The sequence below is a fragment of the Volvox carteri genome (assembly GCF_000143455.1).
Source record: "Volvox carteri f. nagariensis unplaced genomic scaffold VOLCAscaffold_7, whole genome shotgun sequence".
Classification (NCBI taxonomy): Eukaryota; Viridiplantae; Chlorophyta; class Chlorophyceae; order Chlamydomonadales; family Volvocaceae; genus Volvox; species Volvox carteri.
Window position 1 is genome coordinate 202,648 of NW_003307550.1, and position 20,188 is coordinate 222,835.

Below are 20,188 nucleotides of genomic sequence, written 5' to 3' on the forward strand. Positions count from 1 at the left end.
AACATCTGCTCTGTTAGCACCCGCATGCAACCATTCCCCGAGAAGCTTTCATGGATAATGCTGCTCCCCTTGGATACTATCTATGCACCTATCCCTTGGGCACATCCCTTCATCCCTCTGTCCACCCCGCCGTGCAATTCCCACCACTCCACTACCAGCACTCTCCCCATCCCTCGCCTCACCTTGATGATTTCCTCGGCCCGGTGCACCGCTGTCTTTTCCAGCGTGTACAGGTCGGTCCACACGCGGGCGCAGCGGGCCGCCACCTCCACGTCACGAGGGTGGGCGAAGTGGTAAACATCCTGAGGCTTGACGGCTTCCGGGTCGGCGGTCCTGTATGTAGGCGTGCATGTACGAGTGTTTTTATTACAATGCCTGTATACATGTGGTTCATTCGTGCATGGGCCTTTCAATAGCAGCAGCGGATCAGATGTAGAGCCAGACTTACAGCCAGACACACCGGCCCGTGCAGCAGGGTCTTGATGCATTGAGCCCCTTCCTGCTAGGTAGCTCCTGGTTAAGCCTAGGCCTCGATTGCGGCTGTGCCGCTGCGCTCCTTAGCTAGCGTTTATTAGCTGAACGACTTCCCACGGAGCCTACATTAACAATGATACAAGCTTGCATCGCAATGCCCCGCGGTACGTACATGCATCAACAAGTGCGTCTTGCCTCCGTATGTTTTCGTCCAAACCTGGCCCCCGCCAGTTTGAAACTAGAGAACTGGCCTATTTAACCTATTTGCTTGCTGCATTACCGAGTTTCTGCCACTACTGGTACGAACCGCTGACGTCGTTAGAATGTTGGTTGTGCGTACCGACCTGAAAGCATGGCTGACAGCCACGTGGAAGAGCTTGATGCGTAGGTAACTGGCTACGGCGCCAACGGCGAACGCCGGCCCCAGGCTTATCGCCATTGCCATGGTCAGGTCCCTTGAGGCGCTGCGCGGCAAGAACACCAGCATTACCTGCAGGGCCGCCGTGCTTAGCATCGCCGTTGCTACACCCGCTTCCAAGCAGTTCACCCATATCAGCAGACTGGGCACCTGCGATGCAATTGAATTGAGGACATACATACACGCGTAGGACCATCCCTCTGTAAACCTACCTACGTACGCAAGTATTATAGACCTTTAGGCGGGAGCCACCGCTATCTACGATGCTCTACGTTGAAACACTCGTTGCGAGCAATGTGGAAACCCTAAAACCCAACCGTATGAACGCACGTACCCATCGTAGGTGCTCCCAAAGAAGCCACGCCGCCAGGACACAATACGCCACCGCGGCCACCTTGGGCCAGCCCAGAAACACGTTCACCAGCGTCATCAGCGCCTACGGGAAGGCGGCGGCGGGGACCAGTGCGTGTATGTGTCTCTGAACTATGTCATCTAGACAGCCAGGTCAACCAACCGACCAACCGGCCAACCTGGGTTCGACCCCAGAATGGAGAAAGGGTAAAACTTCGGTCCAGGTAAGGGAGCAAATGAATGGAGCAAATGAATGGAGCAAATCATGTGTCGTTTGCTTCCCGTAAGATGCAAAATGTATATGCGGCAATGGCATAGATACTTGCTATGGCTGCACAACAAGGCGGGAATGTAGCGGAAATATACTGCGGCTACTTGATTGAACAAGACCCCTGATTTTAGCCAGCGCACAGTGGCGATCTAGCAGAGCACAAAACCACTATGCGTAGTCATCATCGCCAACCACTGCACTGGCCCTTCCTAGCGCTTACCTGAGCGTCCCCTGCCTGCCCTGGCCTACCTTAATTCCGAACGCTATCATGGCCCCGCCGCTGTGGCCTAGTGCCTGAGGCAGCTTGCTTGCGGGATTCACCTCCACCTTTACGAAATAGAGCAGGGAAGGCAGGGCAGGGCAGGGCAGAGCAGGGCAGGACAGGGCAGGGCAGGGGAGGGCAGGGCCCAAGCAACTCACAGATAAGACATTACACACTTCATTTTGATAGTGCAACGTTGCTGGTGCCGGGCCGAGGGCGGGCCGGCGGCCTATCCTTGCCACTCAAAAGCAAGCCCATCAGAGCAGTCATCAAGCACGGGCATGCGGGCGGCCGCTAGCGATCTAGACACTGTTCGATGTCCAGCAAAGAACCTCCTCGTCCCATTATTGCATGTACGGCTTATGATTCCGTACCTCCGCCATGTTGAACAGCAGTGCAATCACCAGGAAGATCAACATTAGCAGCCCCGACACGACGGCGTTGACAATGTGCGGGGGCCGCTGGCAACCTGCGCGATACGTGCAACAAATGGCAAAGCAGCGTGTGTTGGTACGTTCACTCATTAACCATATTTTCCTCTTGGGGTGCTTTGCATACCGCCAACCTGCTATGACTGGAATACTCGTGAGGGGCTCTTGTACAAGCTCTTGTGTGCATGCACGTGCTGCTGCTGCTGTGCATCTCATCTTTCCATTAATTTTAATTATTATTAATTAATTTAATGCCTTTAAAATTCCAGACAATGACATGTTCACGACCGATGCCACTGCTTACTGTACCGGCCGCGACGCCGCTCTGGTAGCAAATCCATAAAGCAGGGTGGCCGCTTTCGGTCACCGTAAGACACGTCGATCGACACAAGCTGACGCGTTGAGTGGCCCTTAGGTCCCGGCTCGCATGCGCCCATGTTCGGCGCTGGCCCATGGGTCCCGACTCGTACGGGCTCTTTACAACTTTGCAGGATAACACAACTTCAAAAGGTGCGACACACATACATACATACACACGCGTTGCGTGCTGAGTTTGTTTCGGATCACACATGGACACCCGTACAACCGCTTTTTATTCCTAGTTGTTACATGATGTGCGATGTGCCGTACGGCCGCGCGCAGCTTACTGTATTGGGGGAATAGCTCCATGCGGAGATGCGCCTTGCCTTGAGCCCCGTAGCCGCAGGAAATGCCCAGCTGCGCCGAAGCAATACCGAAGAGAGTTACGCAAGGAAAATCCGGAACCCAAGACACCCACATTGAGGGGAATCCGTGGATGGAGGGCGAAAACGGCACGCGAGAGGATTGGATTAGGAGGCATAGGGCAAAGCGGGATGCAGACGAGCAAGTGCACAGCGGGACGTTGATGATTTTGGCTTGCAGGCTGAACAACACGCCCTGCGCACATGAGGCGAATACAGCAATGCAAGGCGTCAGGGAGCGCGAGGCAAGGAAAGGCGATGCAACGGCAACATAAATATTCCTTAACAGCCAGCAGGGGTAGCGATTGCCTGGGAGCTGGCAGCTGCAGCAGTGAACTCCTTATCCTCCCCACTCAAACCTTTCCATATCATCAAATGCATACATTGTTTCTGAAAAAGCATGCAGCTAACCGGTCCAACATTCCTCCGAATCGGCCGCACGTCCAGCCCTCCCTCAGGCCGAACTCAAGACGATAGACCTATACTATACTACTTAATGAAGGGTACCTGCAAGAAGCTGAGGCTTGTCATGTCAAAAACTTGTAGGAATACGTACGAGAAGTATCGCACAACCTGCACGCATGTAAAAACTCGAAATAAGTTAATCTCCTTATTCTCCAGTATGGGACGTACAGCATGGGTGCTACAGCATTGCTAATGGGGGTTTAGCATGGGGGCTACAGGATTGGGCTATAGCATCATGGTAAATAGCATCGGAAGTTAGATCACAAGCAAGGAGCCATGCTTTTTACAAACATCATAGGCCCGCACCGCCGTACGGCCTAACCATTTTCCACATGCTGTAGAGGTCAGCAGCGTACATTCCTTTCCACATCGCTTTGCTTTTTCTTCCATTGTACGGCACTGTACCGCCGTACCTTTATGGGCCAGACGTAATCAAACTTTTGCTCCTTAAAGCTCCATGCCACCCAAACGCACAGCGAAAGGTTGACAGCCAGCACGATCGCAAATGTATACAGTACGGCCACATACCATTGGTAGCCCTGCAAGTAAGTGTGTGAGTAATACAGGCAGCCAAAAGCCACTACTTTATGCGTTGGACCGATCGCCATGGGAACTATGGAAATAGGCCAGTCGTTGTGATCGCCGCCAGCGTGTCCTATAAGCCAGACCCGTTCACCCACCAGACCCGTACAGGCGCCGCCGGCCATCCACTCGTGATATCCGTACCAGTCCAGGCCGTACACTCACCACATCCTTGAACCAGTCAAACGTCAGCACGGAAATGCACTTCCACAGCGTACTCTTGGGGTTGATATCCCAGCCGAAGTCCGGCCTCACAATCGTGATATAGATTTGCCATGCCGTCACGAAGTACTGCGCACATGCGTGCAAGCATCAGATCAGGCAGCGGTGGTGCTGTACATACATGCAAATGACATAAGGGGGGGACGCCTCACAAACGATTACCACCACTGCCCGACTCTTCCTACAAAGCCGATGGTGGCACAACACACTAACGCCGGCGGGTCCTTAACCAGCGGGTCAAACAGGTGGTCCTCTTAAAGGTTGTCCTTTCTTAAGCAGCCCAACAAAATGCTCCAACGGTATGGATATCATTAACTCCTGCGCGTCATTCCAAGGCTGTTCACTTGCGCTTCCATTTCCGCCATCGACCTTCCGTTGGGCCCCCGTATACACCCTTTCCTTCATCGACAAAAGTGTCTTCGTTGGTTTTAAGTCGCTGGTACCGTTATGCACGGTTTGGCTTCGCCATACAATACGAAGGGGGCATTGGCTTCCGCGGACGCAAAATGCCATTACTTTTATGGCTGAAGAACTGCGGCTAGTTTTCTTCCGGAGACCAGGCACGTGGTGCCCAGGCGCGTCGAGGCAAGGCGAACTGAGGAGGGCGACAACATCCCCTCCCGGCGCCACAATAACAGACATTGACCGCCCAGAGGGCGCTGCCTTTTACGGCCGTCCACCGCCCACTCGTCCGGGGCTTGTAACCTGTAACTTACGCTCCTCCTCGTGTTCTGGAAAGCCTGGGCTCGCCATCCCCTGTTGCTAGCCAAAACTCCGGTAGGATCTTTCCATTCACTCCTCATAGGCGTCCTTTGCCTTGCTGCTTACCTTGAGGATGGTCCAATGATAGCGAATGTGCTGATGGTCCTTCTCTTGAAGAGTGAAAAGCACTCCGAAGACACCCGACTCCAGCGATGGCGTCTGCGATTGTTGGGTCGGTGATGGGCGTGCTTGTTAGCCAACAAGCACGTGCGTGCGTGCGTGTGCTTGTCGAGAAAGCGCTTGCACTAGTCTGTGTGCTGTTTGTGCAGGCCAGTAACGAAGCTGTCAGGGTCACAGAAGACACAGGACGCGGGTTAGTTTGTGAGATACTTTCCCCGAAAGGAGCCAAGCATCTGGATTACGGGGCTCAAGACTTCAACGAGTGAAAGATAGTAATTTCAAGCGCAGGGCCAGCCGCAGGGCCCGCAGGGGAGTGTGTCTGTGTGTGTGTGTGTGGGTGTGTGTGTGGGGGGGATGTATGGCGCAAAGCAGTGCTCCATGCTGCTTCTCGCCTTGGGAAGGTCACTGTTGGCACAACGCGGCGGATCGAGGACTAGCCAGGACTGGCTATTGGTGTGCGAGAAACAAAGCAGGTATATTGGTTGCGGTGCGCCAAGACCACCCAGCGCTATATTGTATTCTTCCGGTTGGCCAGCATCGGGCGCACCGTCACACTAGGGGGCTTGACATTCATTTAGTGCCCCCAGGGAGCGACAGTTCTGCACATTATACTGATTGGGCTTGCAACCAAGTGCAACCAAGCGCCATCCACGATGGCAGTATAGTAGGTCATGCATCTTCGTTCTGCCCCCGAGTCCGGTAAGGAGAATTCATGAACTTTGTACCAACAAACCACCCAGAGCTGCCATTGTCTAACCACCAACGACTGGTTTCGACTCTGGATCAGCACACGCAAGCGTAATTCAGTCCCGCATCAGGCTGCGGCAAAGTTAGGGTTTCTTTTCAACGAGCTTCAATTGCCTGGCTGGATAGGCACCTAAGCTGCTCGCGCGCCATCCCCAGTAGCTGGTCGGTCACCTATCCGTCGCCTATCTATTTCTTTGTACTAAATGGCATCTTGGTGCTTTATCGGAGCTAGATTGGGGTTATGGTGAGACAAGAATACGGCAGCGGTACGCTGTATGGGGCTGTACGTCGCACGTTTTCTCCCCTTGTAATTGCTTGAGCCAAAATCCCCCAAGGGCCCCCCAGGTAGTTTGGGCCTGGTATCCCGCAGGCTAACCGTCTAGAACAGCGAATACAATGGCGCCACCAGTCGAAGTGAGCATTAGCAAAAGTAAGGAAAAACGGCATCAGCTGGATACCGCGCGTGACGGTTCGACTTGCGCTGCTCGCTCACGCAGCGGAGTGGAGTAGGTACGACCTCTTCGCAGGCGATTAGATCAGCCGGTCCAGGCTGCTGTCGGGATCGAAACCATGGAAACGGAGGGTGACATCCATTACTATCTACGAGACGTTTACAGCCCTTCGCCCATATCCACCCAAACCTGCAGCAGGTCGTCCTGCTCGGCATCCTGGTTGATAATTCTGGACCTGCATTGCACGTTGGCAAAAGTTTTGGGGAGGCATTAACGTACCGGTACTGTCGTCAACCTATGGAACAACCCGATAGATTTTAGTGTACATGTTCATGTTTGCGTCTTCTAAATCATCCCATATTCCCTTCTGAGATTTTTACTTTCGGCGCATGAGTCAGGGGCCAACGCACCTACCCCGGGTTCAACGTACTATCCCAGGGACGAATCTAGTAACTCACTTAATGTCGGCTTCATGATGGAAATTAGATATGGCGCCATTGCTGCTAGTTAACGACTCCGCACGTTGCAAGGCCATTCAAAGATATGGACAAAATGCCTCCCTTAGCGAATAAGCCCTATCTCCACGGAGGCGAAGGAATTAAGTTGGTTTCCTGGTCATCGGTCTGAAAAGGAGTGGGATAAGCCGCCGAAGGAAATACGTGTCTCGGCCTCAAAGTCCATAAACACATTTCCTGAAGGCATGCCTACTTAGAGAACTACCCAGTAAAAACACTCATGTGCTTACACAAGAGAACACGTGGGGATGTCTTACAGGAGTAAGATAGGGCTACTCGAGAACTAACACACTCTGTACGATGGATACGGACTTAAATCGCGTTGGACGATACTCTCTCACGACGACGTTCCTATCTAGCGATACTTTACAGGGTCTCGTGTACCCTTTTTCTACCTTCTCTTCAACAATAAAATCTTGCAGAACAGGAACGATGCCCTTCAGCAGTCGCAAACCTAGTTAGCGAAAGGCCCCAAAACAAGTTCCATACAAACTATGCTTCGAGCAGGCTCTGCGAAAAGGAGGCGGTATGCTGACTGCGGCTGTGCATTAATCAGCTATAGACCTCGGTATGCAAAAAATTCGATTTGCCTTTGTCGAAATACCTACAAAGGCCTCTGTGAATTATGGTGCTGGTGTATTATGGGCTCGTGGGTTGCTACCTGGCTTATACGGCCAACATATACGGTGCATAGCAAAAGTGCGATAACTTGTTCGCGCGGTCTAGCTTAGCCATCTACAAACAATATACTCTAAATTGGGCCACACATTCTTGACTGGTAGGAACATGTCTAGCAAACACAAAACCGCGTACACAAAAAACAAGTTGAGCAACCGGCACGGCTGAGCCGTAAGTACATATGCGTGTGTGTCACTCGCACATCCAGTAGCCACTTATCCCAGCCATTCAATAGCCGTTATCATCAATAATGCGAAGAACAGCCAGAGCTGCGCCGGTGTTCACACGGTGTTTTTTTTGTTGTGTTACGTAGGTGCATTTCCAGTGCGGATTAAGGCCAGGGATTAGGGCACGGAAGTCCTTGGTACGGGCTTACCACATAGTTTTGTTCCATAAGGGAACCAAAGGTTGAAAAGGCGAGGTAAGTTTGCCAACAACTTAGCCGTTTGAGCAAGTATCGATGGAGGACAGAGGGTTAATCCCTGGCCTTAATCCGCACTGGAAATACACCCTTAGTCGCACTATTGTGCGGACATATGAAGAAAAAGAAACAACAACAACAACGGAAGTACAGCTGTAGTAGTGCTCATGTGTCTGCAGAGTCATGGAAATCTGTACTGAACCCACGCACACATGAGCACTACTACTTCACTTTTGGAACCTCAATCACACGCAACCAACCGCTTTTGCATGTGTGCGCTACCTATGCGCTACACACCGGGCGGGGCACGGGGCGGCTTCTATATGCACGAATCAATGCCAACGAAGCCACGTGGCAAGCAGCTGGCTTTCCCCCCAGCGTTGAAGCAGTCCCAGCAGTCGCGCGCGCACTTCTATACCTTTCCGTCCAGGGACTCGTTTATTAATAACGAGTCCACTAACCATTGCGATGCTGCTGGTGGCATCTAAGAACAAATCACGGCAATAGTCAAATAATTGGCGTTGCAGCAACCAAACGCCGTACAGTGTATACACATGCATCGCCCCTTATGTTCGCTAGCATAAGTGTACTCGCGCGTTTAGTAAAAGTCTCGATGGGGAAGCCGTAACTGCGCGTCAGGAATATCCCGTCACGCGAAAAGGCGTTCACCGCCTTTTAGCAAGCCTCCCAATACTAATAGGATGCAACATGGGGCAAGCAGGTCAGGGGATCGATGCCTGCCAAGCAATCCCGCGAGATCCAAGCGGATCATTTGTTGCTGCATAAATGCCTCTGCCACGATTGCCGCCATTACCACGTCCGCTCTATAGGCTGCCGCTTATAGACTGGAGGGCCCCGCCGGCATTCCCAACACTCCCGACTCCCTATAATAGTCGTGGCCTATCTGGAGTAGCCGGCCCTTGAGGATGCGGGGGATCTCCCACACAGATATGCTCCCATGGGGGCACTGCCTTTCCAGCAGCTTGCCCCATGATCAGCTAGGGGGGCAGTTGGGCCGTGATAAGTTCGTGATGGACAACATACAAACGGACAACATACAAACGGACACGGACACGGAGGTGCAGCCATATCAGCGGGTACTATTGCTGGCATTTGTGCACGATAAATTATATAGCCCGGTGCTCCACCCACTTGATGGTCCCAAGCCACCGCGGCTCACCGATCACATATGATCTTATTGGTCGCAGCAAAGCGAGGAGTCTGGGTGGGCGATGCAGCGACCTCTGGCGATGTCAGGTGAATAGTTCCGCGACCCCATCATCTCTACGTACACTCAGTACGGGTCGTTGTACGGAAACCCCTGAGGCCGGGGTCCTGGTAGCCGATTGAGTTATTGCCTCGAGGCTTTCACAAACGTCTCCGCAAGCTATAGCTAGATTGAGACTTGGGCACCCCGTTATTTCCCTAATCAACACAGCCGCAGTAGCCTACAAACCGGACCGCAGGATAGAGGTCCGGGTCAAGTAGCAAATACTTTGCATTAATTGCTGCGCGAGAGGAATTAGCAACCGAAGGTACAGCGTCCGGCATATGCATGGCGATAGTATACGCCATGCATGTATGTATGTCGCAACTTGATTTCCCAGCAGCCAGCAACAGGCGATAACGGCGGGTCAACGATTAACGACCGAGCAACTTCTTGCAGTATAAATCCTCGTTGCGAACTAATCGCGCTGTGGAGACGGAGCGATGCAAGAGCATGGAGAAGTGAGGACAACAAAATGGAGCAGTAGTGGAGGACGACAGATGGCCGTGTGTGGGGCAGAGGGCGCACAAACTCAAACAGCATGCCGCTGGAGTCGATTCAGCTTTCGGCAGGAACACAGCCTACAAAAACAGTTATGACTCCAAGCGCTTTGTAATAAGTAAAGCAGATTTTTGAGCTCACAGATGGCAACACAATAAGCACCCAGCGGATCTGCCCTGCCTTGGAAAAGGAGCAAAAACGCTGCTGGTAAGCACGTCATGAAAACACGTCAAGAAAAACGCTAGAGACCCTCACTCATATATATATCACCACACGACGTACACGCCCTTTATTGCAGGCGGAACCTACCATTCATCGGCGCTCTGCTCTTCGGGCAGTTTTTGTTGCCTTCAATACGCGACGAGACGCACGCAGGCATGCATGTAAAACTACACCATCGTACCTGCCTCGTTTCGCCTTCCTTTATGTCGTCGCTTCCGTATGTATTCCTTTAGAAAAGATAAAATACAGCGCGATTCAAATTAAGCCACCGAACGTGTGACTTCCGTGTTGTTGAGGACTGCTCGCCAACAACTTCTTCCCTGCTAACAGCTTTTTCCCTGCCAACAACGGGAGTCTGGGGCCCACTGTAACAACCACACACACAACAACGGAATGCCGAAAAGCCGGGAGGCGCGCACCCGCTAAAGTCCTGTTAACCTTCCATCACATTAACCTTCCATCACCGTCACCGTACACTGCAAATAAAGAGGGTACAGAAAAAACCCGAGCGCTCATGAAACTTACTTTACCTGAGTCCTGCAATGAAAGTTGCAGGGGGCTGGAACATCCCCAACAAGATAGCGCTAGGGAGCGAAAGGGAAGACAAAATCCTGAAAGCCCAGCCAGAGTCCGTACCCAGCCAAACATGCGCGAAATGCATCCTTTTCTCCAGAATAACCACCTGGTCTGTTCAGATGTATATGTATGCACAGACATCAGATATTTTCCAGGCAGCAGGACTTACCCTGCCCACGGCAATACATATTTTTGTTAGATAAGCAAAGCGCCGGACTCCCCCGGGTCCTATTACTGCCGTCACCATTCATTGGTATGAGTGCCGGTCACTTTCCAACAATTTTACTTTAAAAATTCCAGCAAACTGCAAGACGAAAGCCATCAATGCGTACATGGGCAGTTGTGACTGCCACCCGGATGCATGATCGGGCTATTTCGAGCCATGGTCCGTGCGAAAGCTAGGATACGGCTTATTACGTTTCTTTCCCGTTTGTGATTTCATAATTGAACATAAGTAGGACGCAAGGGACCAGCCCCTTCACGGTCAACCTTTCACGATCCTTACGGCCTGCCGGAGGACCTTTTCGCAGTCGCCATGCTCGGCTCCGACTTTGTGATGGAGCTGACATTTGTTGCCCTGCAGGGGTTCAATTGGCGGTGTGCGATCAGGCGATAGCGCGCGTGAAGGCAGCGACAAAAACGTCGAGCGGCGAACAAGGGCAAAAAAGGAGAGTGGCGAAAGAACTCCGGTGCCCGGGCTATTGTGAAAAAGTGGGAAACGGCACAGAGGGTGGAACCCAGGTAAACCGACAACTAACTGTTTTATTGAAGCCGAGGCATAATTGTGCGCGTCGGGCAAGTTCCTTGACGAAAACGAATCGGCCAGAACTTAGTCAGCTAGCAGGGTGCGCACCGGAATCACCGTACAGAATACGTGTAGACATGGACACATATGCGCAGATGCATACACAACGAAACACATGCAGCACGACCATCTTGCACGCACGGTTATCGCGGGCAGGTGCGCAAACACGTACCGATTCAGGATGTCCTTCCAAGCCTGATAAGCCTTGCTGCCGACGGGGACGTCGCCGATCTTGGCTGAACCACTGCCACCGCTTCCAAATCCTCCGAGACCGCCGTCACCTGATAGCACCATCGCGCCGCTTACGGCGCCACCGACCAAGGCTCCGGAACCAGGCTCCACCTCCACATTGCTCATGCCGACAGTGATGCGCCGGGTGGATGTGGCGGCGGCATCTACCTGGCTGCGGCGGCGGTAGGAATGCTGCAGCTTGGGCTTGGGGCCCATGAGGGCGGTGCTGACCAATCGCATGACATCGAGTTCCGTGGGCAACTGGCTCATCATCTCCGCTATGCGGCGTTTCTGCGGGGCCGACGACGAGGGAGGTAATGATGGGATGGATGGCTTCAGCGAGTACGGTGGAACGGGGTGGAAGTGGAGGTTGCAGGGAGCGGGACGACATGCAATACCGTACTGCTACTTATAGTTCGTGCTACAATAATTCGGGAGGCACCACGAATATGTAGCACGTACAAATTCTAAGGTATCCCAAGGGACCGCAGCCCCGAAATATCGTACCCTCCGAAGCCGGTCGATCAAACTTCGCAAAAATTACGAGTTCAAGGCGGAAATCAGCTCTTAAATACATAAAATATAGTCATAAACGTAGGACATGAACAACGCTGGAAAACGTGCAAGATAGGCAACCCTGCTTCAATGCGGGATGAAACCGCTAGCACCAAACGCTCCAGTGAGCGACCGAGCCGGATTTGCACCAGTTATGCTTGATGATGCTGTTGTCGAGGCCCAGCGTGAGCGAATGTAGCACGAGGAGGTTGCTAGGCGCGAGCGCAATGCGGTCAATGCTACGGCAGCCGGCGAGGCGAGGCTTGCGCTCACGCGCATTCGACCTGTTGGACGTCCTCTTCAACAGACACGTTTCAGTAGCAACCACCCAAACACTGTATTGGCCCGGCCGGTTGGTTGTTAGGTCGTTGCCACTGGCACTGAACTGTACGATCGGTCCAGAATTTGCTAGGGCGTTTCCAAAGTGCGAAAATGGTGAGAGACCATGAGCCTAAGGGTTCCTGGTGGAGGGAGACTGACTGGAAGCTGCAGTTTGAAAAGCCCCGAAACTTTGGAAGGGGCCCCGAAATTTGTATCATGCCCGCAAAATCTGGTCCGGCCTTCCCCGAAATTCAAAGAGCACGTACAAATTTCAGAAAGTATTTTGACCCCTCCCCGAACAAAGCGATCACGAACTATAAGTAGCACTACGGTACTGCAAGCGACACGCTTTCGAAAGGCGACTGATGTGGATAGAGATGGTGCAGGACTCTAGGTCCCCATTTCGCTTGTTTGACCAGTAACTCGCCCTATCCATCTTCACACAACCCCCAACCGCCAACCGCAACGGTAACCAGCAGAACGGATATCGCTGCAAGCTAACCTCTTTGGCCATTCGGCGCAGCAGTGGCAGATAGATGACCATTAAGAAGGCCAGGAAGACGCCCAGCAGCAGTAGAAAAAGTACCACGTGGAGAACGACAACAGCTGCGAGAAGGGTTGGGAGATGGGGTGGAAAGGTAAGGCGCCAAAACATGAAAGTATATGCAATAAGCTTGAGCTACGATCACGACGACAACTTGCGGTTGTATGTAAGGAGGTATCGGCGCATGCATCGGATGCGGACAAAGAGCTTGGGGTTTTTGTTTCGGCCTTGGAGAAGTGGAAGGCCATCAGCAGCAGGGGCCAGTACATGATGAACCGCTAACTAGCGTGCAGCATCAACAGCAGGGGCTGCAACCAACCGCAGAGGTTGCGTTTGGCGGTCCCGGTTCTTTGCTGGTATGCATCATTCGTTTTGTAATATGGAGAGTCGTGTAGCGTTATCTTTCAACGTGATGCAAAACGAACGACGCCGAACAAACTCTATTCGATCAGTGCTTGAGTAGGGGTTAACTAGCCTGTGTTTGCTTTGCAAGCCCTTGGAAACAGCAGTCGCCCGTGCATTCGGGCTTCCTGTCAAAGTGTCTAAGTGCGCGCCGCTTCCTGGCCCGGAGCCGGTAAGAGATACTCTCTGGAGAGATTGTGGTGCGTGCGTGTTGCGACATTCCCCCAACCCGGCATTTGTACGAACTAAACTGTAACTCATCGGGGAGGGTCTGGGGGGCCTCCGCCCCACCCCCAGCGCCTTGCAGATTAGGACTAATTTTATTCCCGCGACTAAAGACCTATTCCTCCGTTCGGACTGGAAAATTGATGGTCAAAACTGAAAACAAAAACACTGAGGTGGATCGGGGAGAGTTATCCCTCTATGTTTTGGGCGAGGAAAGGGATACCCTTCACTACTGCATCCCTTTTACTCTCGGCACTCTCGACGCGTACGGCGCCAGCACCGCAATGCGGCGTCGAAATCGTTATGAAAAACTAGGCCAGGCAGCCAGGCCAGCAGCCATGCATGACCCCACCCAGCAGGCCGCGATCCCTAGATGGGTCCCTGGCCAGTAGCGATATCGCTAGGGCCCTTGACACCTAGACAGAAGTAACAGCTGTCGTACATCAACAGGGCTTCCCTGATGGCCTGCATGGCTAGGCTAGCAGATAAAGGGGCAGGAATTCCCAGCAATTCAAGGGTGGGCCGTTCATTGCCCTTACCGTTAAAGACTTTCCGTATGTCCTCCACGTGTTGTACCACGATCCGCTGGTTACCGTCGAACAGATCCTGCAGTACGGGTAGATGCGAAGTCGTGTATAGAAGATATGTGCAGGGATATATTTATGAAACTGTGTTTCAACAATTGGTTAATATAATATCGGCCAGCCGCAAATAGAGGTATTATTTGGCAACTACCCAGCGCTCGGCAGCTAGCTCCTATCCTCCTTGCATCCCGTCCAATGGGTCTCTCTGGAAACTCCGATGGGGCTCATGACCTTCCCTTCTACCATACTTGTACATAGTCCACGCAGATACAGCAGTACGAGCAAAGATGTAATGTACGGCACGATATATATGAGCAACATGGGAACGAAGCTGCCTGAAGTGCAATCGAAATGCAAGTCGCTTTGGGAGCTGACGTTTTTCCATTGCTAGCAGCAATAGCAGCATTAGCAGCATTAGCAGCATTAGCAGCAATAGCAGCATTAGCAGCAATAGCAGCATTAGCAGCAATAGCAGCAATAGCAGCAGGAGCAGGAGAGCAGGAGAGGAAGAGAGCAGGAGAGCAGGAGAGCAGGAGAGCAGGAGCAGGAGCAGCTTGCATGCAAACACGGATAACGATAATAAGGCCCGCCAATAAACCTGCAGTGGGAACTCACCACAGTGCCGACCCTGTAGATGAACTCCCATTGTGAGCTCTTCAGATCTGGTTTGCTGGCGTTGGTTACCAGGGCCGCTTCCGCATAGTCAGCTAGACCCTTTACCTCCAGCAGCAGCTGAGTCAGCATGCCATCCACACCAGACCGAACAATCTGAATGAGGCAGAATGTGGATGGGACGAAGCAAGTAGGTTCATTATCTTTGGTGTTATATCATTTCTTGTTGTCGGCCCTGGAAGAGGATTGTTAAGAGACGGCTTGCCGCTCGTGTAGGCAGGAGTTGAACACGGCACATGGCACACTTGTCTGTATTGCGGAAGCGGCGAGGGCGGGCTCATGACGCAGGCCTTCGTGCGAACGCACAAGATTACGGAAGTCCGTAGTATCGGAAATCCCAAACTCTACCGAATGCAAGAGCACAATGCCCGCGCATTTTTGATCATACGGAGGTACACATCATACGTACACATACGTCTTGTGCAGTATGCATGGCTGCCTTTCCTTGACAATGATTCAGTAACTCATGCGGTACTGCATCCGTACAAAATTCGGATGCATCCGTACCTGGTAGAAACGGTCGGTCAGTGGTGGACACGGCAGATGCTCCGGCAGCCGAAGACACTGGTTGTCCGCGTAAAAGATCTGAAACATGGCGGAGGTCTCCCTGATTGTCCCCCGGCTGCGCACATGAGGGAACTGCTCCACTCCGCGCCCTGTTCGTGTGTGCATGTGTATGCACATACATATGCACATGTGCCCATGAGTATGTGCGTGTGTGTGTTGCACCTTGAGTTGCGTTACTCTCCGAAGGTGTAAGGGGGCAATACGGTTATGCACGTAGTACAAATGCACATACATACACACATACATACGCGCATAGATGCACATGTGTGCAATCAAGGATACGAATGGGCGGATGATGAACAGTTCACACGATAGTCATGCGGGCCCCAAACCCAAACAAACAACTTAAATTATCTCCTTCCACCCCACTCCCCCCCAACCCCAACTCATCTCCATCCCCATACACCCCATCCAACGATGCCAATGCAGTCTTCCAAGATTGTCATGTATCCTGTCCACATGCGACCGGCAGCCAGGTACAGAACGTGCAAGGTAACCCACCCAGAGCTGTCCAGGCATATGCGCCCATCCGCAGCGTATAGTAGGCGTCCCGTAGCGCAATGGCGGCGCCTTTCAGGTCCTGGACTCTGCGGGGTACCAGCACCATGTCCTCCTCAGCTACCAGCTCCTACAACGCAATGACAAGTGTGGAAAAAGGGCTGCGTTTCGACGCGGGTTATGCTCTCTCCTAGCGTGCAGACAGCCATAGCCATACAAAGATTCACACAGGAATTTCGTACGCAGAAAGATAACCCAATATGCATTCCTTTGGATGCCGGTGGTGGGTGCTGAACCTGAGCGATCCACTGAGAAGTCGGCTAGGGGAAGGCAGGGTTTCGCCGGATAGCGGCCACGGGTGAAGACATGGCCCCCTGTCCCACACATCATACATACATACATACGCACGCACCTGTGCATAAAACACAGTCCGGTATGTGCGCTCAGTGTGGTGATCGGCCACACCCTGGAATGCGACCATGTCATTGACGCCCAGCAAGATGGAGTACGATACGCTGTAGAAGAGGATGATCTGTGGACGGATGCATGGCCGGGGAAGTCACGAACAGACACAAAGATAGACAGACAGGCAGACCGGCAGAGACAGACAGATAGACGCTAGGGACGGTGAGGAAATAATGCAGAAGCTAATTATAGCAGGTGACGGTCGACGGACCAGCAAACACTCGGGGCCGGTCATTACTCCCAACCCGCACCTACGAACATCGAGCAATGCGTGCGAGCAAGCAAGGGGCCGTCGAGCATGTCTCTTCTCGGTGCGCGCATGCATAGAAAAAAAGGCACCATTGGCGCCTGTCCCATCGAACATGTGTGTAATACGGTTGGACAAAGCGAGCCGTGGCTCTATCTTTAACTTAGTAGTAAAAAGAAAACCGAATGTTTCATACGCACCGGTATGATGTGATAAATCGTAGAATTGACAATGTGTTCAAGTGGCCCAGAAGCCCTCCCACTCTGTAACAATTCATACGCACCAGTAAGGAGTAACAGCCGATGAAAATTAGGGTCGCCTGAGGGATTCGACTGTTGCGCTCCAGGGTACGGCGCGCGGGCCCGTCATGGGCATCCGGCGACGGCACCGGCGACGGCAGAGGGCTGACGACATTGGCGCGCCTGCGACGGTAGTCCGGCATGTAGCGGAAGAAGATTTACCTACTTGCGCCTTCCTGGTGTGGGTGACTTAACAAAAGCAAAATTTCTGATTCTTTAGTAAGGGTATGTTGTAGGACGTTCTGCAAAACGCTCCCTAGAGTTCTCTTGGATGGTTTTATAACAACTCAATTTTAAGTTATTTTTTTGTCGTTTTAAAGGATAGTGTGCCATAGCGAAACATGTCGAGTGAACAGAGTTTGTTAATTTTATAGTACTACCCAATATTGCTGTATTACTTTGAACGAATCGGATTACCTATCTGTACATTACTTATGAGCGCACGTGGATTTTTCGGCTTCCGGTTAAGTTCAAATATAACATTTACAGCGAAAGCTAAAAAGCTAAAGAATTGTTTTCACATTATACTGCTGAAGAGAACATCACGCACGGCACTGTGAAAAGGGAACGGAACACACCTTCAGCAACGCGTGTGAGTGTATGTGTGCTTTAACTAATGCTAGCTGGAGAAGGTGACGAAAGGCGACAGTGCCGACAGTGCGACTCAGCCAAAGAACTCATCATCCCGTGCTTTGTGCCTCCCAATCTGCTCACCAGAACTTTCCAAAGACGCGCCCAAACCAGCTCTGCCTCGGCCGGTGGTCGCTGCTTTCGCGGCCGCTGGCCATTGCCGAAAGCGAATAGCGATTGCTTAGGCCGCCCATCCCAGGCGATGGCAGGGGCTGGTGATAGCCAGGAGAAGGAGGACACCCGACGCCGCCACCACCACCACCGCCACCGCGCATGCGGTTGCTAACGGTTCTGAGAAGCAGCCCTCGCGTAGAGTCATCGTTCTGGCGAAAGGCAAATTTCGAATTTCCGCCAGGGCCGACAGATCCACGCCGCTGCCTGCTGCGCAAACCTGCCCCACTGCCGTACGGCTTTCCCAAAGGGTCGCTTGCCGTAGTGCCGCGGCCGCCGCCGCCGCCGCCGCCGCCGCCGCCTCGCTCAGGACTGCCGTGGTCCTGGCCGTTGGCGCCGCCGCCAACGCCGCTTTCATCAAAAAATGCCTTTCGCTTCTGCGCCGAGGGGTGGCCCTCGTCTGTGTTATCCTGTGGACAGCACGTTATTAGGGAAATAGTTATTTAGAAGCGGAAGCTGTCGGTTTATTCGTCCACGTTCCTATACTGTAGGCATGTGTACCTAGCTGCTGGAGGCATGGCGTCCCTGTTATTGTAATCCGGAGGCATGGCTGGTCCTACTTCCATGCTTCGTGTGTAAGCAAGCACGTCGCAGTATTTCTGTTGTACAACAATCTGTCGTATGCCGACCTAGTGTACAACAATCTGTCGTACAACATGTGCGACAGGCAGAGCAAAGATAGAGAAAACCCACGTTCTCTCGTCGTCAAACGCTATTTATTTATTGGGGTCAGCCAATAAACAAGCACGGCTGGCAGTGCACCATGTATACGAACTGTGCAAGTGCATCAGCAGAGCTTAATTGCAAGGTACATCGTTCATGCAAGGAATTGTGTTTTTCGAAGCCCCTAGCCGAGTTACTGCATGCTATATGCATTAGGAAATGCTATAGGAAATGCTATAGGAAATTAGGACATTCCTACCGGGGAAGAGCCCCTTACGTGGCATAGTGCTCGTCCCGGCCCTACTTCGTGCAATGTGTGTGGTTGTTACAGTACAGTGGGCTCCATGTGCACAATGTGCATCATCATCCGGCGGTCGGGAGGATTTTGCCGTACCAGGTTTTGGCTGGCTTCCTCGTCCTCCTCGTCATCCGATTCATCATCGTCCAGCAAATGAGTTGTCTGCGAAGCTAAGGCGCGCGTCAGGCCTGCGCAGCCCGCCCGCAAGCGATCGAATGGACACGGCATGCACGGTAAAGTGGCAGGAGTGGTATTATATCAATATTCGCATGAATTGATGGGAGCAGACATGCGTGAAAGGCAAACGTTTTTTTCCTATCGTCTGTAAAACAATCATCGCCGATCGATCGCGATCCATAAACGATCTGATATTAGGTAGGGAACGTCCATTCTACCATGCCGGGGTGTGATCTATATATAGATGATCAAAAATTTAACGGACTATAACTTTGTCTCGAACGAAACGGCGCAAGGGGGCCGGAGCCCCTAGGATTGACATCCATATATCGGCACGTATACACCGCATGTCCATGTCCGGCACCACCACCAGCAGTATCTATCTATCTATCTATCTATCTATCTATCTATCTATCTATCTATCTATCTATCTATCTATCTATCTATCTATCTATCTATCTATCTATCTATCTATCTATCTATCTATCTATCTATCTATCTAATGTATATACATATTTACATATATGCCCAGTGTATGTACTAGCAGAACCTAAGTAGAACTCAAAGTCTTAACACCAACAATTCTTGACATTGATTCTCGGCATTGGTGACCAAGCAAGCGCCAGCTTACCAACCGGGATCTTCAGGAACGTCTCATACAGTTGATACCGCTGGTCGCATGCTGAACGTAATATATGCACCAAAATGCTGCGACGGACAGCATAAAAGATGGGTCAGTTGGGCAACAGGAGTTCGTGCATGTATGCGTGCCTAGGCAAGATGGCGGTTGTGTGGGCATTGTTACGCGACTGGTTGTGTGGCCGTTGAGCGGGAATGGGTTGAGCAGCAGCAGCAGCAGCAGCAGCAGCAGCCACGTTAACCATTAACCTTTTTCGACTCCCGTTACACAGTACTTGCAGCAGCAACCACCTTGGCAACTCCCCCCTCCCTTTAAACTACTTACAATCCGCTCGTATCGTCAATCCTACACCATAACGTAATTACCAAAACTTCACTTATCACGATCTGGTGGATCTTTCCTAAAACATCCCTCGTATCCCTTAAGACTCTGAAGTCTGAGCTTCACCGTCACACCTTCCTGTAACGACTATACCCCCTATCCCCACCTTATTCCAAACATCCCTTCACATTCTGACATTACGTAATAACTAACTAACTCTGTAACAAACTCAACCGTCTCACTGCTATTCTCTTACGAAAGCCTCGGCGATACCCTTTTTTTCTTTTTTCACTTTTTCTTAACTACCATATCACCTTTCCAACAACTCGCCAACGGCAAAAGCCAGCAACACAATAACTCCCAATCCACTATATGCGCCAGGCATACAGACTATCTCCCCTCAACCCAACACAA

At 52.0% G+C, this 20,188-nt stretch overlaps 2 protein-coding genes across 2 annotated transcripts in view; both read right to left on the bottom strand.

Moving 5' to 3' along the window:
• Positions 1–6,814, bottom strand: part of VOLCADRAFT_87874 (uncharacterized protein) — a gene marked incomplete at both ends in the record, with an annotated part of 34,382 nt that extends 27,568 nt beyond the window's left edge. The window contains 11 exons of the mRNA XM_002947673.1: positions 183–333; positions 819–1,042; positions 1,227–1,328; positions 1,764–1,841; positions 2,151–2,245; positions 2,855–3,125; positions 3,808–3,933; positions 4,142–4,267; positions 5,027–5,119; positions 6,469–6,514; positions 6,738–6,814. Coding sequence (XP_002947719.1) covers positions 183–333; positions 819–1,042; positions 1,227–1,328; positions 1,764–1,841; positions 2,151–2,245; positions 2,855–3,125; positions 3,808–3,933; positions 4,142–4,267; positions 5,027–5,119; positions 6,469–6,514; positions 6,738–6,814 — 1,389 coding nt within the window. The remainder of the gene's footprint in view (positions 1–182; positions 334–818; positions 1,043–1,226; positions 1,329–1,763; positions 1,842–2,150; positions 2,246–2,854; positions 3,126–3,807; positions 3,934–4,141; positions 4,268–5,026; positions 5,120–6,468; positions 6,515–6,737) is intronic.
• Positions 6,815–9,966: 3,152 nt separating this feature from the next.
• VOLCADRAFT_87875 (uncharacterized protein) overlaps positions 9,967–20,188 on the bottom strand; it is a gene marked incomplete at both ends in the record, with an annotated part of 38,886 nt that continues 28,664 nt past the window's right edge. Inside the window, 14 exons of the mRNA XM_002947674.1 lie at positions 9,967–10,009; positions 10,409–10,420; positions 10,965–11,036; positions 11,437–11,786; positions 12,874–12,977; positions 14,082–14,148; positions 14,742–14,894; positions 15,306–15,454; positions 15,867–15,993; positions 16,276–16,395; positions 16,859–16,997; positions 17,589–18,085; positions 18,733–18,824; positions 19,445–19,521. Coding sequence (XP_002947720.1) covers positions 9,967–10,009; positions 10,409–10,420; positions 10,965–11,036; positions 11,437–11,786; positions 12,874–12,977; positions 14,082–14,148; positions 14,742–14,894; positions 15,306–15,454; positions 15,867–15,993; positions 16,276–16,395; positions 16,859–16,997; positions 17,589–18,085; positions 18,733–18,824; positions 19,445–19,521 — 2,002 coding nt within the window. The remainder of the gene's footprint in view (positions 10,010–10,408; positions 10,421–10,964; positions 11,037–11,436; positions 11,787–12,873; positions 12,978–14,081; positions 14,149–14,741; positions 14,895–15,305; positions 15,455–15,866; positions 15,994–16,275; positions 16,396–16,858; positions 16,998–17,588; positions 18,086–18,732; positions 18,825–19,444; positions 19,522–20,188) is intronic.